Genomic DNA, 27617 nt, shown 5'->3' on the forward strand with positions numbered 1-27617 from the left:
ATACACACACACACACAGTGCATATGTGTGGGGGTAATGGGAGGGCAGACACGTTAAAGAAAGAAACCAACTGTTGTAAAGCTAGGATTCCAAGCTTTGCCATGCACACAGCCAAATATCTCCATATTCAGAACAATACACATTTGCCCAAGCAAAGGGTATTTCAGCAGGCAGGACCTACCCATCCCATGACCCCTCATCTCCACTGATACTTTCAAGTACAGATAGCTTCTACAGATCATACTCTGGTTCAAGGTCAGAGCTTTAAAATTCTAGCACATGGCGAATGTCTCCCAAGATGGACTTGCTGTCCTCTAGGAAGATAAAAGATGATTTCAGGTGGAATAAAACCCCTATATGCACATATTCCTTTAAGTGGCAAACAGAAAGGAATTAGCACTTCAATCCCATATTTCACAATAGTTATTTGCATAAATTTAAGTTTTATAAAGTGAATGGACTTAACAGCCAGGAAATGTGCACAGAAGGCAAATCATGAAGATGGTATTCAATAAATGATGTTTAGGAAACACTAGTCAAGTGGAAGGCTCATGCAAAAGCAATGATAGGACAAGTGACCCAACCAATGGGACTTCACAATTCTACTGCTAAGCACAAAGCAAGAGTTGGCATACCCAAGTTTCAACATCAAGGGCTTAGTCTTTTTTTCCTTCAAAATCTGGAAACACTAAAACAGATCTATCCTAAGCCAGTGATTTATTTTAGGAACATCTAAAATCAATTACTTTTCTCAAATGTCCACATTCAAAGTTCCAACATCAGAAGAGTTCACCATGAAGATTACATATTAGGATATGTTGTTAAAGCCACACATTTACATTTAAGTGTTTAAAAATTGATCAAAGGATAATAAATCCCCAGATACAGCAATAGTGAGAAACACTAATTCCCCGGAATTGAATTAACATCAGCTTTACTTCCTAGTCTTAATAACCTACTTGTTTGTTTGCCTGACTCTATCACCAGCAAAGGGGCTACGGCAGAGGTTCCTGACCTATAATTTATGGACTCCCACCACCCCCAGGCAAGGATTACCTTCAGAGTTTGAGATTCTTATAATAATATATTTCTTAATATATCCATTTTCCTCCTCCCGGAAAAATGCTCTACAATGTTTTTCTGATTTTTAAAAGACTCCACAACCCCAAAACAGATTGTGCCGAAAACTAGATAATTTTTATTTCTTAAATGTGGGCAGGAGACTGCCCCCCTCCCTTCAAGTAAAGGGGAAATAGTTAAAGCAATTTCATCTTAATCCACCCATCCTCCCTTGCCCCAATTACCAGCAGGCCAAAATAGGGAGCGAGAGAACAGAAGGAAGATAGGACAGCAGGAGGACCTTCAGATAGCATCACTATCCTACCACATACAGCAATCCTGTTGCAGAAAAAGAAAAGGAAGACCAATATCAAAGTAGTGCTCAATTTACTATACAGGGAAATGAAACACATGCAGAGTCCAAAAGCTAATTTAATAAGATATAGGAGAAAGGATTCTTTCAGATCTCGATGTTTATAGGAACAGATAAAATCCTGCATTCAACAGACCAGGGTTATGTTATTAATATTTATATAAATATATATATTTACATATATATATATTTATACATTATAAAATAATATATAAAATACTATATTAAAATATTTAAAAAATATATAAAATGTAACAAGTGTAGACTGTTCCACACTCAATAAAACTACAAAAACAGGTGGAATGAGGCCATAGTAGTATGTTGACTGATGCAGTAAGTATGAAACTGGAGAAGTTTAAAACAAAAGTGGTAAGAGTTTAATTATTTAGCTGTGTTTTTAAGTCATCCCAAAATATTATACCATTTTCAAAATCTGATTTTCAATTTCCAGGAAAAATAATGTAAATGAAATTTATAAAAAGTTACAAAGCAAATAAACATAAAGCAGACATGAACAAGCTATACCCAAACAGGCTTTCGAAAGAACCACTACACAATGAAAGAGTGTTGAAAGTTCCTATAAAGAGTTATGTTCATAAAATACACAAATTAATAACCATGTCCCAAATCTGATGCCATATACTAGTGGCTATTAAGTCAATTTTGAATGTAGGGAGTGTAGAAACAAGAATATAGACGTGGTTTCCAGCATTAAAATGAGTTTTCTCTACTTGAATCTGTTCCTTTTGCCAAGACCCACACCTAATATTTAAAATTAATCTCTTATGAATATCATATATGAAGGATCACTCCCAAGGGTAGCAATACTTCATCAACTTTTTTTTTTTAATGTTTATTTATTTATTTTGAGAGAGAGTATGAGTGGCAGAGGGGCAGAGAGACAGGGAAAAAGAGAATCCGAAGCAGGATCCACACTGTCAGCACAGAGCCTGACATGGGGCTTGGTCTCCTGAACTGTGAGATCGTGACCTTAGCCGAAACCAAGTCTGACACTTAACCAACTGAACCACCCAGGTACCCCTACCTTTATCAACTTTTAACCTCTTTTCTCCTACTAAGAAAAATACCAGAAAAACACAAGTTGTCAATTACCGCTCTTATATATAGTTCCTTAGAGGCAGTTTGCTGATAGGCTTAGCAAACATACTGATGGAGATCAAATTGGAGGCACCCTAGTCAGTAATGGATGGTGCTGACATAATCTGTTCAGTGTGCCACGTCTGCCTCAGTTTTACTTAATGTAAGTAGGAAACAGCAAATGAAGCCTAAATAGTGCTTATTATACTACTGATATTTCCCAGCTTAAAATCCTTCAAGAATTTCCTTAAGTCATTAAGGAACAAAAGAAATTGGCATGCACTAAATTCTGAAGAAACATCAGCATTTTGAATAGTCTGAGGTCAACAGAATTATAACCAAAGACGTTTATTCAAAATAAACATCAGGGCACCTGGGTGGCTCAGTCAGTTAAACCTCCGACTTCAGCTCAGGTCATCATCTCACAGTTTGAGTTCGAGCCCCGTGTCAGGCTCTGAGCTGTCAGCACAGAGGTTCTGTGTCTCCCTCTCTCTCTCTCTTCTCCTCTCCTGCTCACGGTCTATGTCTGTCTCTCAAAACTGAATAAATGTTAAAAAAAATTTTAAATAAATATCAAATACCAAAAAGCTTCATGTTGTAATTGGTATTTTTATATTATCACATTGTTCTAATGGCATATATAGAAGCACAACAAATGCTACTTCTGTACTTACACTCTTAGATCTAAGGGCACATTACAGAACTGTCAATGACTAAACTTCTACCCTTCTCTAACACAGGAACAGACTTTCCTCTGCTCTCATTTCTGTTCCTTGAGAAGCCCCAACTTTTAAATCCCTTTCTTCTCTCTCATTTTAATTTTGTTTAGGGGAAGGGTGACAGGACAGATGCAGCAGGAGGTTATGGAGCAGGGTGGGTATATGCACAGGCTATGCTAGAGTCAGACTTAGGCTCAAATCCTGGCCTGACCACTTTTTGCTGTGACCCTGGGCAAGTATCTACTCCCATACGAAAAAAAGGGGTGACGGTTGTACCTATCTAATTATTCACATTATAGAAAGGCAAGTAAAAGTCCAGATATTTGACAAAAGCAAACTTCACGGGGGAAAAAGGCCAACAACAAAACTAGAAATATTTTTGGAATGATACTGCAACTAGGCTTTAAGGCTAAATTTAAGGTTTAAGTCTTAACCTAATCAATTGCATTTTACTCTAAAAAAAATGTTTTCATAAATGAGATTAATGTGGATTCTATAAAAGAAAACTAAACAGCAAAAAATCTGGCCAAGGTTTATTCTGTATCACCCAAGGGAAGGAGAAATAGGTCCTGACCGGCCACTTTGTTTCAACCCCGACGGGTGTTCAACAATCCAGTTCCAGCACTAACCACCCAGGGTAGCACAGACTCCACTAGCTTAGGGCATGGCCCTCCACAAGAATGCCCTTACTTCAGATGCCACCTGAACTTCTAACCAACTGGCTACCAATCTAGGAGATCTGCAATGCTCCCTCAGATTTCAGAATTGGCTACAATGACTCAGAACCCAGAAAGGGCTCTACTTAAGATTAGTTATAAAGGACACCCACACAAACAGAGAGGGGTCTGGGATGGAATGCAGTCTCTGACACCCAATCTTCCAGGAATGTTCTGGGAATCACCCTCCCAACACATTAATCGCTCCCAAACCTGGAAGCGCCACTAAGCTTCAGGGTCTAGAGTTTTTACCGGGGTTTTATTATGTGAGTGTGATTAAATCACTGGCCATGTAATTAAACCCAATCTCCAGCCCCCTCTTCTTCCCTCCCTTCAGTCAGGTTAGCTCAAAGTCCCAGCCCTCTAATCATAGGGTTGGTCTTTCTAAGGACCAGCCTCCAGAGAAGCTACTAAGGGGCCCACCAGGAGTCACTCTGCTAGCATAACATAGACACTCCAGTCTGGAAATTCCAAGGGTTTTTCAAAACTCGAGGCACCTGGGAAAAGACCATAAAAATTCTTTATTCCACAATACCAGCACACATAACCTGGGCACAAGGGAGTTACTAGGCTTTATCAAGGCCCGAACATACATATCCTCTCAACACACTTAAAGACCATGTGATCTGATTCCCTAACTTCTGCAAACTTCCTAGTTACCTGATGGTACCCCAGCTACTACAAAGACTCCTCTCCTCAGAGTTCTGATGACTAGAAACTACTTCCTCTTTGTAAATAAATTAGCATTCTGTTCACAGTTAAAATTTTTTTTAAAGAGAGGCAAGTATAATAATAATAAAAAAACACAATGGCATAGAAAAGTGCAAGTTCAAAATCTTTTGTATATTTGAATTTTTAAAAGTGGCTTTTTATTGAGGTATAATTCACAGTCCATTCACCTGTGACTGGAATTGTTAGGTTTTATAGTAACTTAGATTAAGTACCAGACTGTTTTCCAAGGCAGCTGTACCATTCTACATTCTCACCAGCAGGGTTCCAATTTGTCCTCATTCTCCTCAGCACTTCTTGTCTTTTTATACAGCCATACTAGTAGGTGTGAAGTGGTATCTCATTGTGGGCTTAACTGGCATTTCTCTAATGGCTAATGATGTCGAGTATCTTTTCATGAGCTTATCAGCCATTGGTATGTTCTTTGGAGAACTGTGTATTTACATCCTGTATTACACCCATTTTTAAATTGGGTTATCTTTTTATTTGAGTTCTAAGGTTCTTTATATATAGTACAGATACAAGCCTCTCATCAGATATCTAACTGTTGACTCCAATTCTATGGGTTGCTTCTCGCTTTCATGATAGTGTCCTTTAAAGCAGAATAATTGTTGGGGTGCCTCAGTTGGTTAAGCGTCTGACTTTGGCTCAGGTCATGATCTCACAATTCATGGGTTTGAGCCCCATGACCGGCTCTGTGCTGACAGCTTGGAGGCTGGAGCCTGCTTCAGACTCTGTGTCTCCCCTTCTCTCTGCCCCTCCCCCACTTGTGCTCTGTCTCTCTCTCTCTCTCTCTCTCTCTCAAAAATAAACATTTTAGAAACTTTTTTTAAAAAGCATAAAAGTTCTAGGGGTGCCTGGGTGGCTCAGTCAGTTAAGCGTCCGACTTCGGCTCGGGTCATGATCCTACGTCTCGTGGGTTCGAGCCCCGCAACCGGCCCTGTGCTGACAGCTCAGAGCCTGGAGCCTGCTTCATGTTCTGTGTCTCCCTCTCTCTGCCCCTCCCCAACTTGCACTGTGTCTTTCTCTCTCACAAATAAATAAATAAATAAATATTAAAAAAAAAAAAGCAGAAAAGTTCTTAAATTTTTTAAAACTTAGAAATGTTATTTATATGTATATAAATACATATATTTATGTATTATCGCAAGCAAGTGAAGTTGGAGGTGGGAGGGGGGGCAGAGAGAATCCCAAGCAGGCTCTCCACTGCTCAATGTTGGTGAAATCATGATGACCTGAGCCAAAATCAAGAGTTAGATGCTTAACCGACTGAGCCACCCATGCACCCTGGAAAAGTTCTTAATCTTGACTAGTCTAATTCATCTATTTTTTTCTTTGGTTGTTTGTGTTTTTGGTGTCATATTTAAGATACCACTGCCTAGGGGCGCCTGGGTGGCTCAGTCGGTTAAGCGTCCGACTTCGGCTCAGCTCATGATCTCACGGTCCATGAGTTCGAGCCCTGTGTCAGGCTCTGTGCTGACAGCTCAGAGCCTGGAGCCTATTTCCGATTCTGTGTCTCCCTCTCTCTCTGACCCTCCCCTGTTCATGCTCTCTGTCTCAAAAATAAATAAACATTAAAAAAAAAAAAAGAATGAAGAAAAAATAAAAGATACCACTGCCTAATCCAAAGTTATGAAGACGCGCATCTATGTTTTCTTCTAAGATTTTTTTTAGCTCTTAGGTTTGGGTCTTTGATCTATTTTCAGTTCATTTTTGTATAAGGTATAACGAAGGGGTTCAATTTCATTGTTTTGCATGTGGATATCCAGTTTTCCCAGTACCACTTGTTCAAAAAATTATTTGTTCCAGGGTGCCTGGCTGGCTCAGTCAGTGGAGCATGTGACTCTTGATCTCAGGGCTGTTAAATCTGAGCCCCACATTGGGTGTGGAGATTACTTAAAAATCTTAACAACAACAAAAAACACAAAACATTTGTTCCTACTGAAAAAGTTTTCTTAAACTAATGAGCATATACTATCTTTATAATAAAAAAATGTATATGTACACTTGCACTCATATTTTATAATTTATTAAAATCATGGTAGCATAAAATAACTAAATAAGATTAAATAACCTGCTGAAGATTAACCTACCATAAGAGAAACATTCAGAGCAGTACCTCTCCATGTGGTACCTTTACCTGGTCTGCTCTTCCTGGCGGGCCTCAAGTTGTTAACTTTTTAAAGATTTTAATTTAAAAAAATGTTTTTAACGTTGACTCATATTTGAGAGAGAGACAGAAAGAGACAGAGCGTGAGTGGGGAAGGAGCAGAGAGAGAAGGGGAGAGAGAATCCCAAGCAGGCTCAGCACTCAGCACAGAGCCCAATGCGGGACTAGATCTCACAACCATGAGATCATGACCTGAACCAGTCAAGAGTCAGACACCTAAATGACTGAACTATCCAGGTACCCCAAGATTTTATTTTTAAGTAATCTCTACACCCAACGTGGAGCGTGAACTTACAACCGTGAGATCAAAAGGCACAAGCTCTACTGACTGAGCCAGCCACATGCTCCAAGTTGTTACCTTTCATAATCAAAACTCCCATTGTCTGAAAAATCTATCTTTCAAGCATTCTGTGTTGCTCCAGGTGATAGAAATTTACAAAGAGTAAGATGTGTTCCTTCTCTCCAAGAGTTCAGTTATCACAAGTGACAGACCTATAAGCAAAAAATTATAGACATCAAGGGCTAGAGGAAAAAAGAGAAAGAGAGAGAGAGAAAGAATGAACTGTCTCTAGCACGGAGAGGAAAGAAAAGGATTTCATCAGAGAAGGCCTCCAAGAATAAGTGAGTTGGCTCACCAAAGATGAAGAAGAGGAGTGAGCTCTGAGTCAAAGACCAGAGGACTAGCGGACTCCATAGGAGGAACAGCCAGATTGGGTGCAACTTTGCTCCTACCCCCCAATACACACTTGCTCCCAGTGTCAAGCAACTAATAGTAGCAATAACATCTACTCCAGAGTGGGAGCAGGGAGTATGGATGCTTGGGCTGAAAAACTTGGCAATGTCCGGAAGGATTGGTGAAAACCTAACGGAGTAGAGAGTTCCCATACCTAGACCAGCTCTCGGCTAACATTTGCTACCTACAGTTCTGTTTCTCGAGAGAGGAAAGTCTAAATACAAAGAGCAGGAGTACACACCCAATAAGTACCAAAGATTTCAGAAAAAGCTAATCTGATAAAGTACCAAGCTCAACAAAGAAAAGTAATACCCAGAAGAAGTGGGTGCAAATAAAACAAAGGGGGAAAATAGTGAATTTAAAATACAGAAGGTGAAAGGACAATTTTTAAAAATCAGATTTCATATTCTGATTATTAAAATAAAAAGCTCATTAGATAAGCTGACCTGGAGAAGAGTTAAACTCTAAAGAAAAATCCAGACACCTAAGAAAATAAAACAGCAAACCAGAGACTGGGAGAAAACTTTTACAAAACATGTAACCAACAAAGGACTTCCTTGCCCCTAGAATTAGCAAAGAACTCTTACAACAAATTTTTTTTTTTAATGCACAAGAGTTTTGAAACAAAACTTCATCAAAGATGTAAGGATTGCAAAAAATAAGCTCAAGAAAAGGTGCTCAACATCACTAGTCATCAAGGAAGGGCAAACCAACACCACTAGCTCATGCCTACCAAAAATGCTGGAAAACTGTAAGACTGACAGTACCAAGTGGTGGCTCAGGAGTGGAGCAACTGAACTCTCGCACACTGCTAGTAGGAGTATAAAAGAAATAAAAGCCCTATTTTATAAAAACAGTTTGACAATTTTTTGAAATTAGCAACATACATCTATGATAGGATCCAGCTAATCCGTTCCTAGATATTTAACCAAGAAAAATAAAAAGCACATGTTCAGAAAGTAAGGTATATGGATATTCATAGATGCTTATTTGTAATTATTAAAAAGTACAAGCAATCCATATGCACATCAACGAATAAGTTAATAAGTAAGTTCTGGTATATCCATACAATGGAATACTATTCTTAAACTATTTCTCAAAATAATCATACTAAATGAAACAAGTCATCCCCTTCTTGCACCCACAGAGTATAAACTACATTCCATGTTTTTAAAATTTCATAAAATACAGGGGCGCCTGGGTGGCTCGGTCGGTTAAGCATCCGACTTCGGCTCAGGTCATGATCTCACGGTCCATGAGTTCGAGCCCCGCGTCAGGCTCTGGGCTGACAGCTCAGAGCCTGGAGCCTGTTTGAGATTCTGTGTCTCCCTCTCTCTCTGCCCCTCCCCTGTTCGTGCTCTATCTCTCTCTGTCTCAAAAATAAATAAACGTTAAAAAAAAATAAATTAATTTAAAAAAATTTTTCAGAAAATACAAACTGAAGTGTCAAAAGCAGCTCTACTTTTGCCTGGAGACTTGGGAGGTAGGGAGAGAGGATCAATTACAAAGGGGCAATAGGAAATTTGGGGGGTAATGATTATGGTTGTTATCTTGATTAGTCATAGTTTCATGAGTACACTATTGTATACACATATATGCCAGTATATGTCAAAACTCAAGTTGTACACTTTAAATATGTACAGCTTACTATATGTCAATTATACTTCAATAAAGCTGTTTAAAAAAACAAATACAGGAGGGGGCCCTCGGTGGCTCAGTTGGTTAAGCATCCAACTCTTGGTTTCAGCTCAGGTCATGATCCCACAGTTCACGGATTCAAGCCCAGCATCAGGCTCTGCTCTGACAGTGTGGAGCTTACCTGGGATTCTCTTTCTCTCTGCCCCTCTCCCACTCTCAATTGCATTCATTCTCTCTCTCTCAAAATAAATAAATAAAAACTTAACAAAAATTATTCCCAAAAACAAATAAATAACAAAAACAGAAGACTAACCTAGTGAATCGGCCAGCTAAGGAAAAATTCAATGAGCTAAAAGATCAAGCCAAGATTTTCTACAACAATCCCCAAAAGGAGGGAGGGAATGTATGGAAATTGTTGAGATATGGGGGACAGAACCAGAATATCATCAACAAATCTAATAGGAATTCCATCAGAAAAGAGAAGTGAAAGAATGCTCAAAGAAGTAACAAATTTTGTCTAGACTGGAAAAGACAGAAAAATGCTGGAAAACATCCAATACCTAGAAACATTTCAGAATACCAACAAGAGGAAATTTCTTAATGCTTCTAAAAAAATAAAACAGGCTGTACCTAAGACAGAGAACTGTAATTGAATCTTCTTGGCCAAAAATGAGATATATTCCAAACTGAGGAAGAATGATTGTAAACTAAAAGATCAACCAACTAAATAAACAAAAGGACATCTCCAGACATACAAAGACTGAGAAAATTTACTAACCTCATATCCTAACTGTAAGAATTGGTTATGCAATACAAAAAACTGAAGGGCAATAGCAAAAAAAACTGCTAGCAATGCAAGTGTCCTCAAACAAAGCAAAGAAATAAAACATAATGTATGGAGAACTATAAACAGTTATTAAAAAAGGAATGAAACAGATTTCAAAAACTCCAAGTGGAAAAAAATCTCAAAATGATATATACCACATACTTAAATTTAAAACACTCAAAAGAATTATATTTCTATAAATATACACAAAATAGAGTCTTTGTTAATGGAACAGAAACTTGCAAATCAAATTCATAAACAGCGGTGACCTCTGAATAAGGGAAGAAGGGTTCAGGATTGGGACTGGGGATGTAGCCAAGGAGGATTTGAGTTCTAGCACACCATCATTCTTTTCTTTTTTTGAAAAACAATTTATTTACATAATATCTAACTTCACAAAAAGAGGACAAAGATCATAGACTGAATTCAAAAATAAGTTAATTGTGTATTTCCATTTTTTAAAGTTTTCTTTAAAAATCTAAGAGGAATACATAAAACAATGGTGAGCAAAGCAACCAGTAAGACTTACTGGCAACATCTAAGTGTTGATTTTAATTTCTTTTCCTTTTCAGGTTTGAGGAATAATTTAGATAGAATAACTTTTATCAATTTTAACTGTATAATCCCAGTGAGTATTGACAGTTGCATAATCTGTGAAACTACCACAAAAGATACAGAACATTTCTATCACTTCCAAAGAGCCCTTGTGCCCCTCTGCAATCCACACATCATTTGCCAGGTGAGCAATGATCTCCTTTTGTCACTATATTCATTAATATTTTATATAAAGTTAAAATTTTTAATTTGTTTAAATTTAATAACAAAATCCAAAAATAATATGACAAAGAAATTAATAGTCAAATAATAAAAATTCTTTTTTTTTAATTTTTTTTTTTTTTTAACATTTTATTTATTTTTGATAGAGAGAGACAGAGCACAAGTGGGGGAGGGGCAGAGAGAGAAGGAGACACAGAATGGGAAGCAGGCTCCAGGATCTGAGCTGTCAGCACAGAGCCCGACCCAGGGCTCAAACTCACAAACCGCAAGATCATGACCCGGGCCGCTTAACCAACTGAGCCACCCAGGCGCCCCTAAAAAACATTCTTAAAGTGAGTTAAAAAAATCCACTGAATGCTATTAATGGAAGAAACCTAAAATTATACCTAATGGTTGAAAACAAAGTCGGTCTTGCCTAACAAAAAGAAATCTAGATGTAACATTATGACTCTAAGCAAACTAGAATTCAAGTCAAAAAGCATGAACAGTACAAACATGTTTCTTATTAATAAAAATACAAACACATCAAGAAGATGCAGCATAACAACCATGAGCCTTTGTGATGCTAAATTGCTTAAAATATGTAAAGCAAAGGCAAAATTACAAAATTACCTCAATCCTATATAGAGGTTTTAACATAGCTCTCCCAAAAATCCACACATGAAGTAAGTAATAACAAAAAGGACAGTAACTATTTTTAAAACACAACTAACAGTTACCTAATATATGCAGAACTTTTGTAGCCACCAGAAAATAAACTCTTTACAAACTTGCAACACTGTCCCTAAAGGGATCATGACAAGTTACAAAACACAAAAAAACCCAAATTTATAAACTTAAAAAAAATCAAAGCCACATTCTTTAAAATTTAAGTAAATATATTAGAAATTAAAACAAAAATTTAGAAAATGGATTTCTATTTAGTCCTTGGATTAAAAAGACAAATCTGGGATGCCTGGGTGGCTCAGTCCGTTAAGCATCTGACTTAAGCTCATGTCATGATCTCACCATCTGGGGGTTCCAGCCCTGCATCAGGCTCTGTCCCAACAGCTCGGAGCCTGGAGCCTGCTTCGGATTCTGTGTCTCCCTCTATCTCTGCCCCTCCCCCTGACACTCTCTGTCTCTCTCCATCATCAAAGATGAATAAACGTTAAAAGAAAAAAAATGAAAAAGAATGCCTGGGTGGCTCAGTCAGTTAAACCTTCCAACTATGGCTCAGGGCATGATCTCATGGTTCATGAGTTCTAGCTCCCCGTCAGGCTCTGCACTGACAGCTCAGAGCCTGGAGCCTGCTTCGGATTCTCTCTCTCTGTGTGTGTGTCTCTCTCTCTCTCTCTCTCTCTCTGCCCTTCCCCTGCTAGTACTCCGTCTCTCTTTCTCTGTCTCAAAAATAAATAAAACATTTAAAAAATTTGGGGCGCCTGGGTGGCGCAGTCGGTTAAGCGTCCGACTTCAGCCAGGTCATGATCTCGCAGTCTGTGAGTTCGAGCCCCGCGTCGGGCTCTGGGCTGATGGCTCAGAGCCTGGGCCTGTTTCCGATTCTGTGTCTCCCTCTCTCTCTGCCCCTCCCCCATTCATGCTCTGTCTCTCTCTGTCCCAAAAAATAAATAAACGTTGAAAAAAAAATTAAAAAAAAAAAATTAAAAAAAAAAGACAATGAAACCTGAAATATTCAAAATTCAAAACAATAATATATTCAGAGCAGAAAGCAAACAAAAATCCTTACATTCATTCACTAAAACACAAGATTAACAACAACAACAAGCCAGGTTTTTAATTCAAGACTAAAATAAATTCAAGGAAAGGGAAGAATAAAGATGAAAATAGAAATGCAAAAATATTTAACTTGATCAGCAAAACCAGTTTCAATTAGCAAACTTGAGAATAAATGAAATACGATTGTTTTAGGAAATAAACATTTCCAAATCAGAAGTTTTTACAAAAAATAAACAGAGCTCTACCCCTAAAACACATACACGTCCAAATGGCTTTAACTGTTCTCTCAATTTTCAGAGAATAGACTCTTTCTACAGATAAACTATATTTTTAGTATGCCCTGTAAGTTACCTAAGTGTTTTGTTGTTGTTTTTTAAACTAGGCTTCATGCCCAGCGTGGAGCCCAACACAGAGCTTGAACTCACCACCCTGAGATCAAGACCTGAGCTGAGACCAAGAGTCAGATACTTAACCGACTGAGCCACCCAGGCACCCCTACTTTAAGGCCAGCCTATGTGATACCAAAACTGGACACTCAGTATCCACACAAATTTCACCACTTTATTTTTTATTTTAGAGACAGAGAATGCATGTGCATGAGGAGAGAGGCAGAGGGACAGGAAGTGAGAGAATCTCAAGAATCAAGAGTCAGATGCTCAACTGATTGCGCCACCGAAGAGGCATGCCTCACACATGTATTTTATTTTACAAACGTTCACATACAGCTTACATACTACAGTGTGATAAGGACACAGGAACAGAGACACAAATCAACAAAATCCAAGAAACAATCCGTAAGACAAAGTTATGTATGTAAGAAAGTTGGCAATTCAGATCAGTGAGGAAATGATGGATTATTCAACATATTTTTGGGGTAAGTGATTAGGAAGAGCCCACTAAAAGACTATTAAACTTCTGGTGGCTCAGTCAGTTAAGCGACCGACTTCGGCTCAGATCACGATCTTGCAGTTTGTGAGTTCAAGCCCCACACCAGGCTTTACGCTGATGGTGCAGAGCCTGCTTGGTATTCATTCTCTCTCCCTCTGCCCCTCCCCAACTTGCGTAGGTGCTCTCTCCCAAAGTGAATAAACTAAATAAATTATAAAAAAAATGTTAAATCTGTGATAATGTTAATGAAAAACAAGTATTTTTAAATAAACAAATTAAGAGGCGCCTGGTGGCTCAGTTGGTTAGGCCTCTGATTCTTGGTTTGGGCTCAGGTCATGATCTCACAGTTTCCCAAATTCAAGCCCTCCCCTGGGCTCTGGGCTGGCAGCTGGGAGCCTGCTTATGATTCTGTCTCTGCCCCTCCCCCACCTGCACTGTCTCTGCATCAAAATTAATTATTTAATTAGACAAAAGGGAGCAAAGAGATGAGGGACTGTAAAAAAAAAAAAAAAAAAAGGAAACTGGGCAAACAAAAATATGCTCAGGTGTAGTTATCAGAGAGATTGCAAAATAAACCAACCAGATGTTACCTTCCCATCAAACTGGCAAAAAAAATTTTTTAAAGAGTAATAATATCCAGTGCTCAGAAAGTTGAAGGGAAACTGGTCCATTCACCAACTGCTGGTGGAAGTATAAATTGGTACAGCTTTTTTGGAGCACAGTAAATGTTAATATAAAAATTAGCATATACTAGGGCACCTGGGTGGCTCAGTCATTTGAGTGTCCAACTCCATTTTGGCTCAGGTCATAATCCCAGAGTTGTGGGATCAAGCCCCACACCAGGCTCAGCAAGGAGCCTGCTTAAGATGCTCTCTCATTATCTCCCTCTGCCCCTCTCCCACACTTGTGCCCTCTCGAGTTAAAAAAAAAAAAAAAAAAGCATATACTCCATTACCATAAAGTGGCATATTCAGTATCTAGCCCAGATAAATTGTGGCACACATACAGAGCAGCAATTTTTAAGAGAAATACTGGAAACAATCTCAATATTCATAACAGAAAATATATGTCTTGGATATATATCTCTCCACTATGGATTATACAATGATTCAAAGGAATGAAATAAATACTGACATGGAAACACAGTCAAATCACATTAAGTGACAGGGGAAGGGAGAAAGCAAGTTTAAAAACATACATTCTTCCTATTACTCATGTAAAAGTGGAAAATTACTTATTCCTACATATTCCATATATATACACATACACAAATAAGTATATACATATATCTAAATGCACTGAAACAGGACTAGTAGGAAAACTGATAAAACAATCATTAATCATTCTCTATAGGAGAGACTCCACAACTGGTGGAAAGCAGTCAGGAGAAACACATAAATGTATTCATATATTTTTTTCTTTAGTATTTATTAGCATTGTTTATACATACACAGTAAGGTCAAATGTCAATGAACATCCAGAAATTCACCTAGATTCTACCGTTAACATTCTACTATATCTTGTATCTATTCACCACTTATTTTTTAAAAGCATTTCAAGTTCTAGACGTCAGTATGTACACTTCAGTCCTAAACACTTCATCATGCATAATAACTAAAACAGAGGGGAAAAATTACACTTAATGAAATACACAAGTCTCTAATGTGCCATTAGACAGGTTTTGACCATCACAGCCAAAGAACAAATAATCCAAAAAGGGGCAGAAGACATGAATAGACATTTTTTCTAAAGAAGACATACAGGTGGCCAAAAGACATGAAAAGATGCTCAACATCACTTATCCGGGAAATGCAAATCAAAACTACAGTGAGATATCACCTCACACCTACCAGAATGGCTAAAATCAACAACACAAGAAACAACAGGTGTTGGCAAGGATGTGGAGAAAGAACCACCCTCTTGCACTGTTGGTGGGAATGTAAACTGGTGCAGCCACTCTGAAAACAGTATGAAGGTTCCACAAAAAGTTAAAAATAGAACTACTGGGGTGCTTGGCTGGCTCAGTCGGTAGAGCATGCAACTCCTGATCTCGGGGTTGTGAGTTCAAGCCCCACACTGGGTGTAGAGATCACTTAAAAGTAAAATCTTAAAAAAAAAGAAAGAAAAAGAAAAAGAAGAACTACCGTACAATCCAGAATTGCGCTACTAGGTATTCACCCAAAGAATACAAAAATACTAATTCAAAGGGATACATGCACCAGAATGCTTATAGTATTATCCACAATAGCCAAGTTATGGAAATAGCCCAAGTGTCCTCCAGTTGATGAATGGATAAAGTAGTGTGGGTGTGTGTGTGCGCATGTGTACACACACACACACACACACACACACACACAGAATATTACTCAGCCATAAAAAAGAATGAAATCTTGCTATTTGCAACATGGATGGAGCTAGAGAATACAATGCTAAGTTAAATAAGGCAGTCAGAGAAAGACAAATACCATATGATCTCACTCATGTGTGGAATTTAAGAAACAAATGAGCAAAGGAAAAAGACAGACAGACAGAGACAGAGAGACAGACAAAAGACTCTTAACTACAGGGAACAAACTGATGGTTACCAGAAGTGAGGTGGGTAGAGGGACTGGTAAAACAAGTGATGGGGATTAAGGAATGCACTTGTGATGAGCACTTGGTGTTGTATGGAACTGATGAATCACTGTATTGTACACCTACAACTAATATACTATATGTTAACTAAATTTTTAAAAATTTTTAAAAAGGGGGGGGGTTGTTTGACAACTACATTCTGTATGATCCAAGTCCCTAGTAAGATACAGAACATTACCACCATCCTATCAAGTTCTCTTGTGCCCCCTCCCAATCCCCACAACCACCACCTTAGAGGTAAACACCATTCTGGGCTTTTTTCCAGCAATTGATAAGTGTTGCTTGCGTTAGAATTCACATAAATGAAATCATATAATATGTGTTCTCTTAGGCAAAGCTTCTTTCCTGCCCAGCCTGACTGTGAAACTCATCCATGTTTTGTGTATCCATAGTTCGTTCCTTTTTATTGTTGGATAGTATTCTGCTGTTTGGACATACCAGTTTGTTTACCTACTCTTCTGCTGATGGACGCCTGGAGTGTTTCCAGTTTGGAGCTACTATGAATACTCTTGTACCAGTATTTTTGTGAACTTATGTTTTCATTTCTCTTGGGTAAACACCTAGGAGTAGAACTGCTGGGTCATGGAGTAGATGTGTATTTACTTTTATAAAAAACTACCAGACCTTTATCCAAAGTGGATATACCATGTATTACATTTTAAAAATCATTGCTGTTAACAGTGGTTACCCAGGAAAGAAGCTGAAGAAGACCGTGGACTTACTGATTATTCACATCTGTATTGTAAAAATTCAACCAACAGGGTTACTTTCATTATATAAAAAGAACAAAGCCAAGAGTCTACATCTAATACTAGCCCAGACTTCTTGAGTTAGCCTACACTGACACTAACTTCTAAAGAGGTCAGCAAACCACAGGTGCTGCCTGTTTTTTATAAATCAAATATTGAACCATAGCTAGGTCCATTAGTTTATACATTGTCTATAGCTACTTTCAAGCTACAATAGAGTTGAGTAGTTGCAACAGACACCAGTGGGCTGGCAAAGGCTAAAGTACTACCTGGTCCCTTAAAGGAAAAGTTGGCCACCTCTTGTTCTAAAGCATTTACATTTTTTTTTTTTCATTTCAAAATGACATTTGAAACTCTCTCATTCAACTTTTCTCCTACAGAAGAAATTAAAACCAAGAGATTTTAAATGGGTTATCTAAGCTTAGCTGGATGTGTGGAACCAAAAATTAGGTCTACATTCTGAGTCCTAGTTTGGTCATCTCAGAATACTGATATACTTCTAATGTTCATGAAGTAAAAAAACATATATGCCCACAGGCTCACTTTTACTACAGTGCCCTATGTGGAAACTTCAAAATGAATTACTTTAGTGGGGCAGAATCATGGTAAGTTATGGGGAATTATGCCTTTATGTACAAGTATCTCCACGAATAAGACTTTCACAGTGTGTAGCCATACTAGCCCAACAACACTTTCAACTTTAGCCCAAGGAATAGGTGAATCTCAAGATGAAACTGATTAAATGACAATTTGTGCATCAAAAAAAAAAAAAAAGGGTAAGTGCTTACTATTACTATGTGCCAGATGCTACAGGGATGTGCAAATGAAATCCTGATGTGTGAGAACATCTAGTTAGTAAGAGCAATGTACATAAACAACTATAATCCAGGATACAAAGTTTTAGGTGTTACAGGAGATAAATGTGGTATTATTTTCATCTGGGCACATCAGAGAAAGCTTATGACAGCTGATACTCAAGCTAGATCTGTGAAGTAGGAAAGAATTTTCGATGCAGAGATGAAAGGGCATGGGGGAGGGAATGAGCAGAGCATTCCAGACCAAGGGCCCTCAGATCCACCCATTTGGGCTATGACATGTGGTATATGTAGAGTACGGTGGGAAATGACAGGTTATAAGGTTGGAAACTTAGTTCTAACCCAGTATGTAATAAGCCCGGAATGCCAGGCTGTCTGGAAATTATTTAAACTTTCTGAAAACAGTGGGGATCCAAATACAATTTTAGGGTATGGGAAGTAGCATGATCAAAGCTGTAGCCTTAAAAATAACCTGACAGCAGTGAAGTTGCAGTGGTTTAGGTCACAATGATTCCAACTGATTCCTTGGGTTTTTCTGGAGATGCATCAGAAGTTATGAGCTTCCCCAAAGTCAATAACACTATAGCTTTTTTTGTTTTAAGAAGCAGGTAGAAGCTGTAAAGCCAATGGTCTATTTGAACTTGGAACAACTTTGGAAAAGTTATGAAAGCTCTTCATCTGGTGCTTTAAGTTTTATTTTTTTAATAGTTTTTTAATGTTTATTTGAGAGAGAGAGAGAGAAAGAGAGAGAGAGAGAGAGGCAGGCAGGAGTAAAGAGAGAGAATCCCAAAGCGGAGCCCAATCCCACCACAAGATCATAACCTAACCGAAATCACAAGAGCCAGATACTTAACCGACTGAGCTACCCAGGTGCCTTCATCAGGGAATTTATAAGAAAAGGCACTACCAGACCCTGATACAGTGGAGACAGGGTTGATGCAAGTGTTAAGGACTATGAAATTTGAAACAGGTGGTTAGTATTATGAAGCTATGAAAACGAGCACCCTGCACCCCCTCTGAATGTGGGTTTTCATAAGATATGGGGATGGGAGAGGAATAGGGCAGAGTAAATTAATTCCTGAATTAACTGTAGTAGTGGCAATGAGGATGTGGGTCACAGACTTAAGAGACATTATAGAACTGGCATGACTTGGACAGGTTTAGAGCCCAAATGACAAAAAAGATAGTGACCTTCTTTTCAAAAATTGCAAATAGGGGCGCAACTCAGAACTTCAGTAGAGGAAGGAAAAAAGAGCTCTGTTTGCAAGGTGACATATAAGGTAATTTAGTTACAGAGTTAGTCAAGATATCTAAGCCTCTCTCTCTCAAGGTTTATGGGATATGCAGGATGCAACTGTATCTGAGAGAGATGTTAACCAGTAAGTAAAATGTGTGAGTGATCTTTGCAGTTGTTTTATGAGACTGCCAGGGAAGAAGATGAAGAAAAAACAAGGCCAAAGACAGCACCTGAGAAATACACGTTTAGGAAACAAGGTAGAACAGACTAGAGCATATCAGGAAAATGATTATGAGAGATACTGGGGGAGGGGGGTGGTAAGGGCACACAAAGGGCAACTATTTATGGGCCAGAATCTACCAACAGAAATGTACCTTATGCTGGGGCACCTGGGTGGCTCAGTCCATTAAGCGTCAGACTCTTGCACAGGTCATGATCTCGCGGTTTTGTGGGTTCAAGCCCAACATCGAGCTCAGTACTGGCAGCCCAGAGCCTGCTTGGGATTCTCTCTCCCTCTGCCCTTCCCCCACTAGCTCTCTGTCTCTCTCAAAATAAATTAACTTAAAAAAAATTTTTTTTAAAGAAAAGTACCTTTGGATGAGGGTGAGTCATACCTTACTATGGCATCAGCAAAATACTAAGAAGTCACAAATAAGAGCCAGTCCACAATCAGTAACAAAGTTTAAACAGATACGTGGGAGGCTGCTAAGTTAAAGGATTATTTTCAGAAATATTATTTGTAAAGCACCCTGCAGGACGCAGGACATTACTGTTAAATAAATGCCCATTAAATCTGAGAAAAGTTAAAACACACACACACACACACACACACACACACACACACACACACACACACACACACACACACACACACGGGTCTTTATGCAGGTCTCATAAGAGCAGTATAAAAGGTTAAATAGAGCAATAAAGCAGGAAGCAGGAGACCTGGATAATCACCTTGTTTCTGTTATCCTAATCAGATGCCCCACTCAGGCAGTCACAAACTCAGCTGAATCTTCAACAAGAAAGTTAAGTGGATGCTTCCTCTGAACTTCTATGAAAACTCACAATGCTATTAAAAAGGTGGGGGTGGTAGGGGCACCTGGCTGGCTCAGTCAGTTGGGCATTCTACTCTTTATTTATTTATTTATTTATTTTTTAATTTTTTTTTTTTAACGTTTATTTATTTTTGAGACAGAGAGAGACAGAGCATGAACAGGGGAGGGTCAGAGAAAGGGAGACACAGAATCCTAAACAGGCTCCAGGCTCTGAGCTGTCAGCACAGAGCCCGACGCGGGGCTCAAACTCACGGACCGCAAGATCATGACCTGAGCCGAAGTCAGCCGCTTAACCGACTGAGCCACCCAGGCACCCCATTCAACTCTTGATCTAAGCTCAGGTCTTGATCCCAGGGCCATGGGTCCGGGCCCCACACTGGGCATGAAGCCTATGTTAAAACACACAAACAAACAAATAAACAAAACGGGGGGTGGGGGGGGGGTAGTGGGATGCCCAAACGTGCGGGAACCTTTATACTATGATACACCAATACCAAAACAGTTTTTAAAATGTTGTAAAAGACTAATTACATGGGAACACTTCATAATAGAGCTCACTCATTCAACTTATTTTTATTACCTTCCTACTAAGTGCTGGGCAAAAGGCTCAATGTTAGGGAATCAAAGACAAGTAAATAAGAATGTATAGTCTAGTAAACAGGCAACACTACTACATAAAGTCATAAATGCTATAATAGAAAAAAATATTGTGGGATACACAGGCACTTGATGCAGTCTTAAGGCAAATAGGCATTCAAAGATGTGTACCAGAGATCAGGCTATCAAAGCTGACATCTGAATACCCAAGCCAAGGTCAAAGAGAGAGATTCAGAAGCTAGGAAACAGGCCCAGAAGGGGTAGAGAATGGTAGACAGAAATAAGTCAGCAAGATTATAGTGTGTGTGTCATACTAAGGAGCCCCCGAGGACAATGGAGATTTATTTACAAGAAGTGTACTGAACATTCCACAGTCCTATGAAACATCCAATTGAAGATTTCTGACAGGCAGTTGGTTACATTAATATAAAAAAAAACCATACAAACTAGGGATGTAGATATGGAAGTCTCAACATAGAATAACTGAAGACACCAGAATACATAAATTCTAAGAGGAAGTGTGAACACTTCCACAGAGGTGATGGAGTGGGGCAAGGTTATCCCCAACACATAACCCCAAGGTTATGCCCCCAAGGTGGCAGAGGAGTAAAAACCATCCCCTCAAACATCAAAAGTTAAGATAAAACTAGCTATCTAAGTGTATACTTAAATTTTTACTTATACATAAAAAAAAAAATTATTTACAAAAAAGAAACAGACTATTAAAATGTTAATAGTGCTTATTCTAAGTGGTTAAAGATTACAGATTAATTTTACTTCAAAATTAATGCAATAAATGCATAATTCGAAAATAATAAACTTATCTTTCAACGTTAAATGTTTCTCTTTCCATTACACAATCGGTCCTTAAACACGACAAATCATGGAAATATTGTGACTAAAGATAGAAAGATTTTTAAACTTCTTTTAATATAATTAATTCTACAGATATAAATTCAAAAGTCAGTTTCAAAGAATCAAATTTTGGGGGTAGAGGAAGGTTGGTCTTTAACAATAGTAAAGCACATACTACTGTAATTACAACATCTAGAACATAACACACAAACTTACCCCGTCCCCTCCCTTCCACTACCAGTCCAGGAAGTGCTGTCTCCTGCTGGGTGATGGCTCATTATGCCTCTGCTGCTGCCGCTGCCACACCCACCACTGACCTTCATTTATAGCCTGCACACAGGGTAAGGCAAGTCCTGTTACTTTCCCAACAGCGCACATTTTTGTAAAGTTTCTTTAGTATGTCACACTCCACAGGACAAAGAACAACATCTTACAAAACTATGTGATACTGGGAAAATAAACACACTTGCCTTCTCCCCTACAGTCAGACACCCAAGATGGGATGGAGTCTGATCTCCAAAGCAGAGCATTTACTGAGGCATGACCCAGAATGGGAGCAGGTGACTGAGAAAATGGCACTTCGTAGATCTATAATAAAAGAAAAGATACATGAACAAAATGTAGATGTTAATACTTTTGGTCCAGAATCCCAAGTATGCTTGGAAATCAGTAACTCAAGTTTTAAGTTAATATTAATATAGAGCATCTACTGACAGCCCTCAGATAATGAACTCCAAAGAAGCCCACAGCAGATGTCATTAAATGACATCAAGTCACAGCATAGTTTAAAAAGAAAAAAAAAAAAAAAAGCCTCTGGCCTTGGAGGTAGTTTAAAGGCCAAGGATTCTATCGCTGAGTAAATTTGGACAAATCAGATCTACGAGTTCAACTTTCTCACCTATGAAATGAGGACATAGGGCTACATTAGTGGCTTTCAAGCTTTTTTGACTGTAAGCCACAATAAGAAATACATTTTACTCAAGGTATCTGTATATATAAAGTACAGAAAAGTTTCATGGAACATGTTTCCTTAGAATAAACTTATCAGGCAGAATAAACTGGTATTTTTACTATTCTATTTCACTATTAATTTTTTTTTTTTTTTACATTTATTCATTTTTGAGAGAGAGAGACAGACGGAGCACAAGCAGGGTAGGGGCAGAGAGAGAGGGAGACACAGAATCTGAAGCAGGCTCCAGGCTCCCAGCTATCAGCACAGAGACCGACACGGGGCTTGAACACACAAACCACGAGATCATGACCTGAGCAGAAGTTGGATGCACAACCAACTGAGCCACCCAGGCGCCCCTCTATTTCATTATTCTTAAAAATGTTAATTGCAACACATGGTCTGTTACAGTTTAAATAATAGATGATTTCTAAGCTATCTTTCACTCTAATTGTATTTAATGCATTTAGTTTTAGTATTTGCAACATAAGCCACAAGATGCTATTTTTTTGTCCAGTTTCATACATGGCAACTACTAATTCCTGATGTGTCATTACTGTTCAGCATAAGAAACCAGCTCTAGGTATACTTTGATCATCTACATAGTGCACTTCATTTTAGAAGGTTGTTGTGAAAATCAACTGAAGTGATTTTATATCGGCGAGCATTTTGAAACTGCCAAACATACAAGAAGCAACTCAAAATCTTTCATATAGAAGCACCTGGCTGGCTCAGTCAGTACAGCATACACAACTCTTGATCTTGGGGTCATGGGTTTGAGCCCCACATTGGGTATAGAGATTACTTAAAAAAAATAAAATCTTAAAAAAAAACCTTTTATATGGTCATTTAAAATAAGACAATGTGGGGCGCATAGGTAGCTCAGTCAGTTAAGCGTCCAACTCTTAGTTTTGGTTCAGGTCATGATCTCACAGTTTTGTGAGTTCGAGCCCCACATCGGGCTCTGTGCTGACAGTGCAGAGCCTACTTGAGATTCTCTCTCCTGGTCTCTCTGCACCTCCCCCAATCACGCTGTGTCTCTCTCACAAATGAATGAAGTTTTTAAAAATATTATAAAGACAATATGGAATAACCTCCAGTATTTTTCTCTATCCCCAGTATAAATGCTAAAATTGCTCTTTAAATGAGTGCTTTTAATATATCCCACGCATTGAAGAACCTCAAATTAGATGGGATAAATGTACTAAAGACTTCAATGTAAAAAATAAAATTAGGAAATATGTTAAATGAATGTCTTTATAAAATCTTTGAGGTAGGGGCGCCTGGGTGGCTCAGTCGGTTGAGCGTCCAACTTCGGCTCAGGTCATGATCTCACAACTCGTGAGTTCGAGCCCCGCTTCAGGCTCTGTGCTGAGAGCTCGGAGCCTGGAGCCTGCTTCAGGTTCTGTGCCTCCCTCTCTCTGCCCCAACCGACTTGCATTCTGTCTCTCTCTCACAAATAAATAAACATTAAAAAAAAAAAATCTTTGAGGTAGAGAAGGCTTTTTTCTATAGGCCAGCAGACACTGCAACTTTACCAAAGTCAACCCAAAAACAAACACATAACCATCTCCCCCCTACACCTACAATGAAATTCAAAAGCAACTAGAAAAAATTTGCAAATGAGTTTCTTTAAAAAAAAAAAAAAGTAACTTATTTCCAAAATGTAAAGGGTACACATATTAAATACAACCTAGAAATTGCACTAGTAGAAACATATATCAAGAAATAAATTTGCAGAAATGTACATGCAAGGCTGGAGGGAATGGGCGGAGGAGAGACCAGTACATACGATAAAGTACTGGTTAAAAAAAAATCAGGAGTTACTCATATTTCCCTGGGTATCTCCCATGCATCCATAAGATATACATGTTAATCAACATGTTTGTTTTAAAAAATCATGGTAGTACATGGACCTATATAATAGAACATTAGTGAGCTATTAAAAATGATGATACGGATTTTTATTAACATGGGAAGGTGCCCACAATATATTCCAAACACTATAAAGCAACACTTATTGTAGGATCTCTTTTTGTTAAAAAAAAAAAATTGACATTATACCCATTTAAGTCTGCCCAGATATGTATCAAAAATATTAACAGTGGGTATCTCTGTGGTGATGAGATCAGGCAGCTAGCCCATACAGTGCCTTTCTAAGAATTAGAACTAGAACAAGATACCCTTTTCTCTAGGCAGACTCCCCACGCTCAAGGGTACACAGCCTGGAGAGTGGAGTATGGACTTCAGCCTCTAGACACCACATCTACATATATCCTTAGAGAGATGCCCTTATGTTGGGATAGGATTATGGATGGCAATTTATGCCATTTTGCACTGGTTTACTATTACTCCAATAAACGCAGAAATGTATTATTTGTTGATAAGAATAACACTTATTTTGGAGCGTCTGAGTGGCTCAATTGGTTGGGTGACTGACTTTGGCTCAGGTCATGATCTCACAGTTGGTGAGTTCGATCCCTGCGTCGGGCTCTGTGCTGACAGCTCAGAGCCTGGAGCTGCTTCAGATTCTGTGTCTCCCCCTCTCTCTTCCTCTCCCCTGCTCATGCTCTGTGTCTCTCTGTCTCTCAATAATAAATAAATGTTAAAAAAAATTAAAAAAAAAGAATAACCCTTATTTTCAATTTTGAATAAGTCTCCCTTAATCCTTCTAAAACGAATCCCAACTTTACCTGTAGTACTGTAACTCTTATATAATGCCTTTACACTTTGACAGTTTGTGCCTATTATTTACTTAAATACATATACTCAATAAAATCTCAACTTCAACATCATATAAATACAAAGGTTAGGTAAGAAGTACTACCTGCATTAAGAAATGTCATTCTAACATAAAATGAAGGTACTTATTACTGGAAAGAAGGCACTGAGGGAAGTAGTCTACAAAAGTTAATCCCTCTCCACCACTCAAAAATTCCTTCAGCAAAATGGTAGCACATTCTAGAAGCAATAATTGTTCACCACTTTTCCCCCATTTAACTCCGGATGCAAGATTTATTTCCTCTTCACATTAGTGGGTTCCCAAAAGACAGCTATCTAAATAAAAAATCTTGAGTGTTAGTTAGGCAAGGCATCTGTAAAATAATAAAACTGCTGGACTAGGATTAAAGGACAACTGGGTTCTTTTCTTGGCTCTGTGGAATATGTAATTTTACACAAAGCAAAATCACAACCTCTCTAGATCTCATTTTTCTCATCTCTAAACTGGGGGTTGGGCTAAAAAACCTCCAAGGCCCCTTTCAGCTTGTGATAGGACTTTAAGCCTCCTTTCCACTCTGGAGGAGCCAATTTCAGTCAAAAGCAACAGTTTATTTTTTGAGTCATAGCTAATTTACCCTCTCCCTGTTTCTCTTAAAAATGTCGTGCCCAAATAGTTCTCAACTCTAGAAATTTATTCTCACTCAGAAAAAAAAAGGTCAAGACCTACTAACAAGGTGTTCTTTAAAAGGCAAAAACAAAACAAAACACTAGTCCTTATTCAATACAAATTATAAATTAATATAAATTTTCGGAAAGCAAAAACGCACCCTAAAGCAGCACTCCACTGGTGGATGGCTTAAATATGCCTTTTAAAACAAAGAACTCATACACAGAAAAACTGCTAACATACACAACCATCACATGTTTTGAAGGCACAAAAACTGTTCCCCCTGGGATTTACTTTCCCCAAAAGAAGCCTCTCTGCCAGGAAGAAAAGGTCTCTAATTAAAAAGGAATTAGGCAGGAACCAACCCTTTTAATGGTCTTTTCACTGTCCGAATTCAAGTGCATTTGCGTGTACCAAGTACTTGTGTGATCAACTAACCGCGGCACAAAGATGCAACCCACACACTTAACACTCACTCACACTCTTCCGACCGGGGTGGCAGCGTGGACGAGTCACAAGATAGCGGCGAGAGTGGAAATTTCCTCTCCCCGGGCGTGGGGCAGGGTCTGGCTTCCCCGAACCGCTCGGCGCCACCGGCCGCCTCAGCCAGGGCCTCTCCCGGACCGCGCGCTCCGTACAAAGGAGGCCCGGGCTCTCGGCTGCCGCACGCTCGGGACTCGGCTCCGGGCAGGGGTCCCCAGCCTCCGGCGCCGCAGGCCTGGGCAGCACGTGCGCCCCGCTCCCGGCTGGGAGGAAGGAACCGGCGCGGCGCGGCCCGGCCGAGGCTGCCCGCGGGCCCGGCTGCCTCGGGAGCGAGCGGCGGCCCGCCCGCCACGCTAGAAATGAATGGGGCCGCGCTGCCCCTCCTCCGCCACCGCCCGTACGACAGTCTGGCGGCCCGGGACGAACACCGCTGTGGGCGGCGGAGGCTGTGGCTGCTCTGGGGGCCCCCGCGCGGGGAGCCGCCTCCCGCCTTTCCTTTCCCACCCCACCCCGCCCGGCGTCCCCCGGACCGCTGCCGGTCCCGGCGCCCAACCGCCGCCCGCTCACCCCAGCTCTTGGCGGTGCGCCCCAGGAACTCTCCGGTGGTGGGGTTGTAGATGAAGAGCTTCCACTCGGCTAGGCTCTGGTTGAAGGACTTCTTCTCTTTCTTCGTCATGGTGCGTGTGCCTACGGCGAGGGGAGCGGCGGCCGCGCGGGTGGAGGCGGCGAGGAGCGCGGAGGCGCGTCCCGCTTCAAGCGGCACAGCCCGGCGACGGCGGCGGAAAGCGGGACGGCAAAGGACACCTCCGCGCTGCGGTACGCACTCGAACCTACTGCGCCGCGCTAGCCCGGCGGCCGCTCGGGCCGCGGGAGCCTGACGTCTCCGCCCGCCGCAACCAATCCGCGCGCCGCTCGGTCCGCGCCGCCGCTGCCGCCGCCGCCGCCCGGAGCGGCCGGTTTCGGAGAGGACGCCCCGCCCCGGGCCCCGGCCCCGCCTCGCCCCGCCCCCCTCGCCCCGCGCCTCCCCGCCAGGCTTAGGGACGCTCGGGGCTCCCTCTGCCCTGGTCCGAGGAAGCAAAAACCACACATGGCAACTTTAAAAATCACGAGGGCTTCGTAAGCACATTTACATTAACAAGCAAAAGGTGGGCGTCCGTGACCCGCAGGTTTCTCAGGAGGAGAACTCTGGGGAGATGCTGTGGGCAACCGGGGCCCGGCGGCCCCTCAGCGCCTTGCCTGCGGCAGCGTGGGGCCAAAACGCGGAAACGACTCCTGTCTGCTCGAGTCGTCTTCACCGAGGAGAGGACTTCACCACCCTCTCGCCGACCGGCCTCCCAAACCGCCTCGAGGCGTTCTCCTTTCGGCTCTCTGACGTGCGTAAACTCTGCTGTAGGATCCCGTGAGGCATCC

General features: G+C 40.1%; 1 protein-coding gene across 1 annotated transcript in view; it reads right to left on the reverse strand.

Annotated features, from left to right (window-relative positions):
- ATP1B3 (ATPase Na+/K+ transporting subunit beta 3) overlaps nucleotides 1–27176 on the reverse strand; it is a 46368-nt gene extending 19192 nt beyond the window's left edge. The window contains exon 1 of the mRNA XM_043595244.1: nucleotides 26775–27176. Coding sequence (XP_043451179.1) covers nucleotides 26775–26883 — 109 coding nt within the window. The 5' untranslated portion in view covers nucleotides 26884–27176. The remainder of the gene's footprint in view (nucleotides 1–26774) is intronic.
- Between the last annotated feature and the right edge of the window lie 441 nt (nucleotides 27177–27617).

This window comes from Prionailurus bengalensis, chromosome C2 (assembly GCF_016509475.1).
Source record: "Prionailurus bengalensis isolate Pbe53 chromosome C2, Fcat_Pben_1.1_paternal_pri, whole genome shotgun sequence".
Lineage (NCBI taxonomy): Eukaryota > Metazoa > Chordata > Mammalia > Carnivora > Felidae > Prionailurus > Prionailurus bengalensis.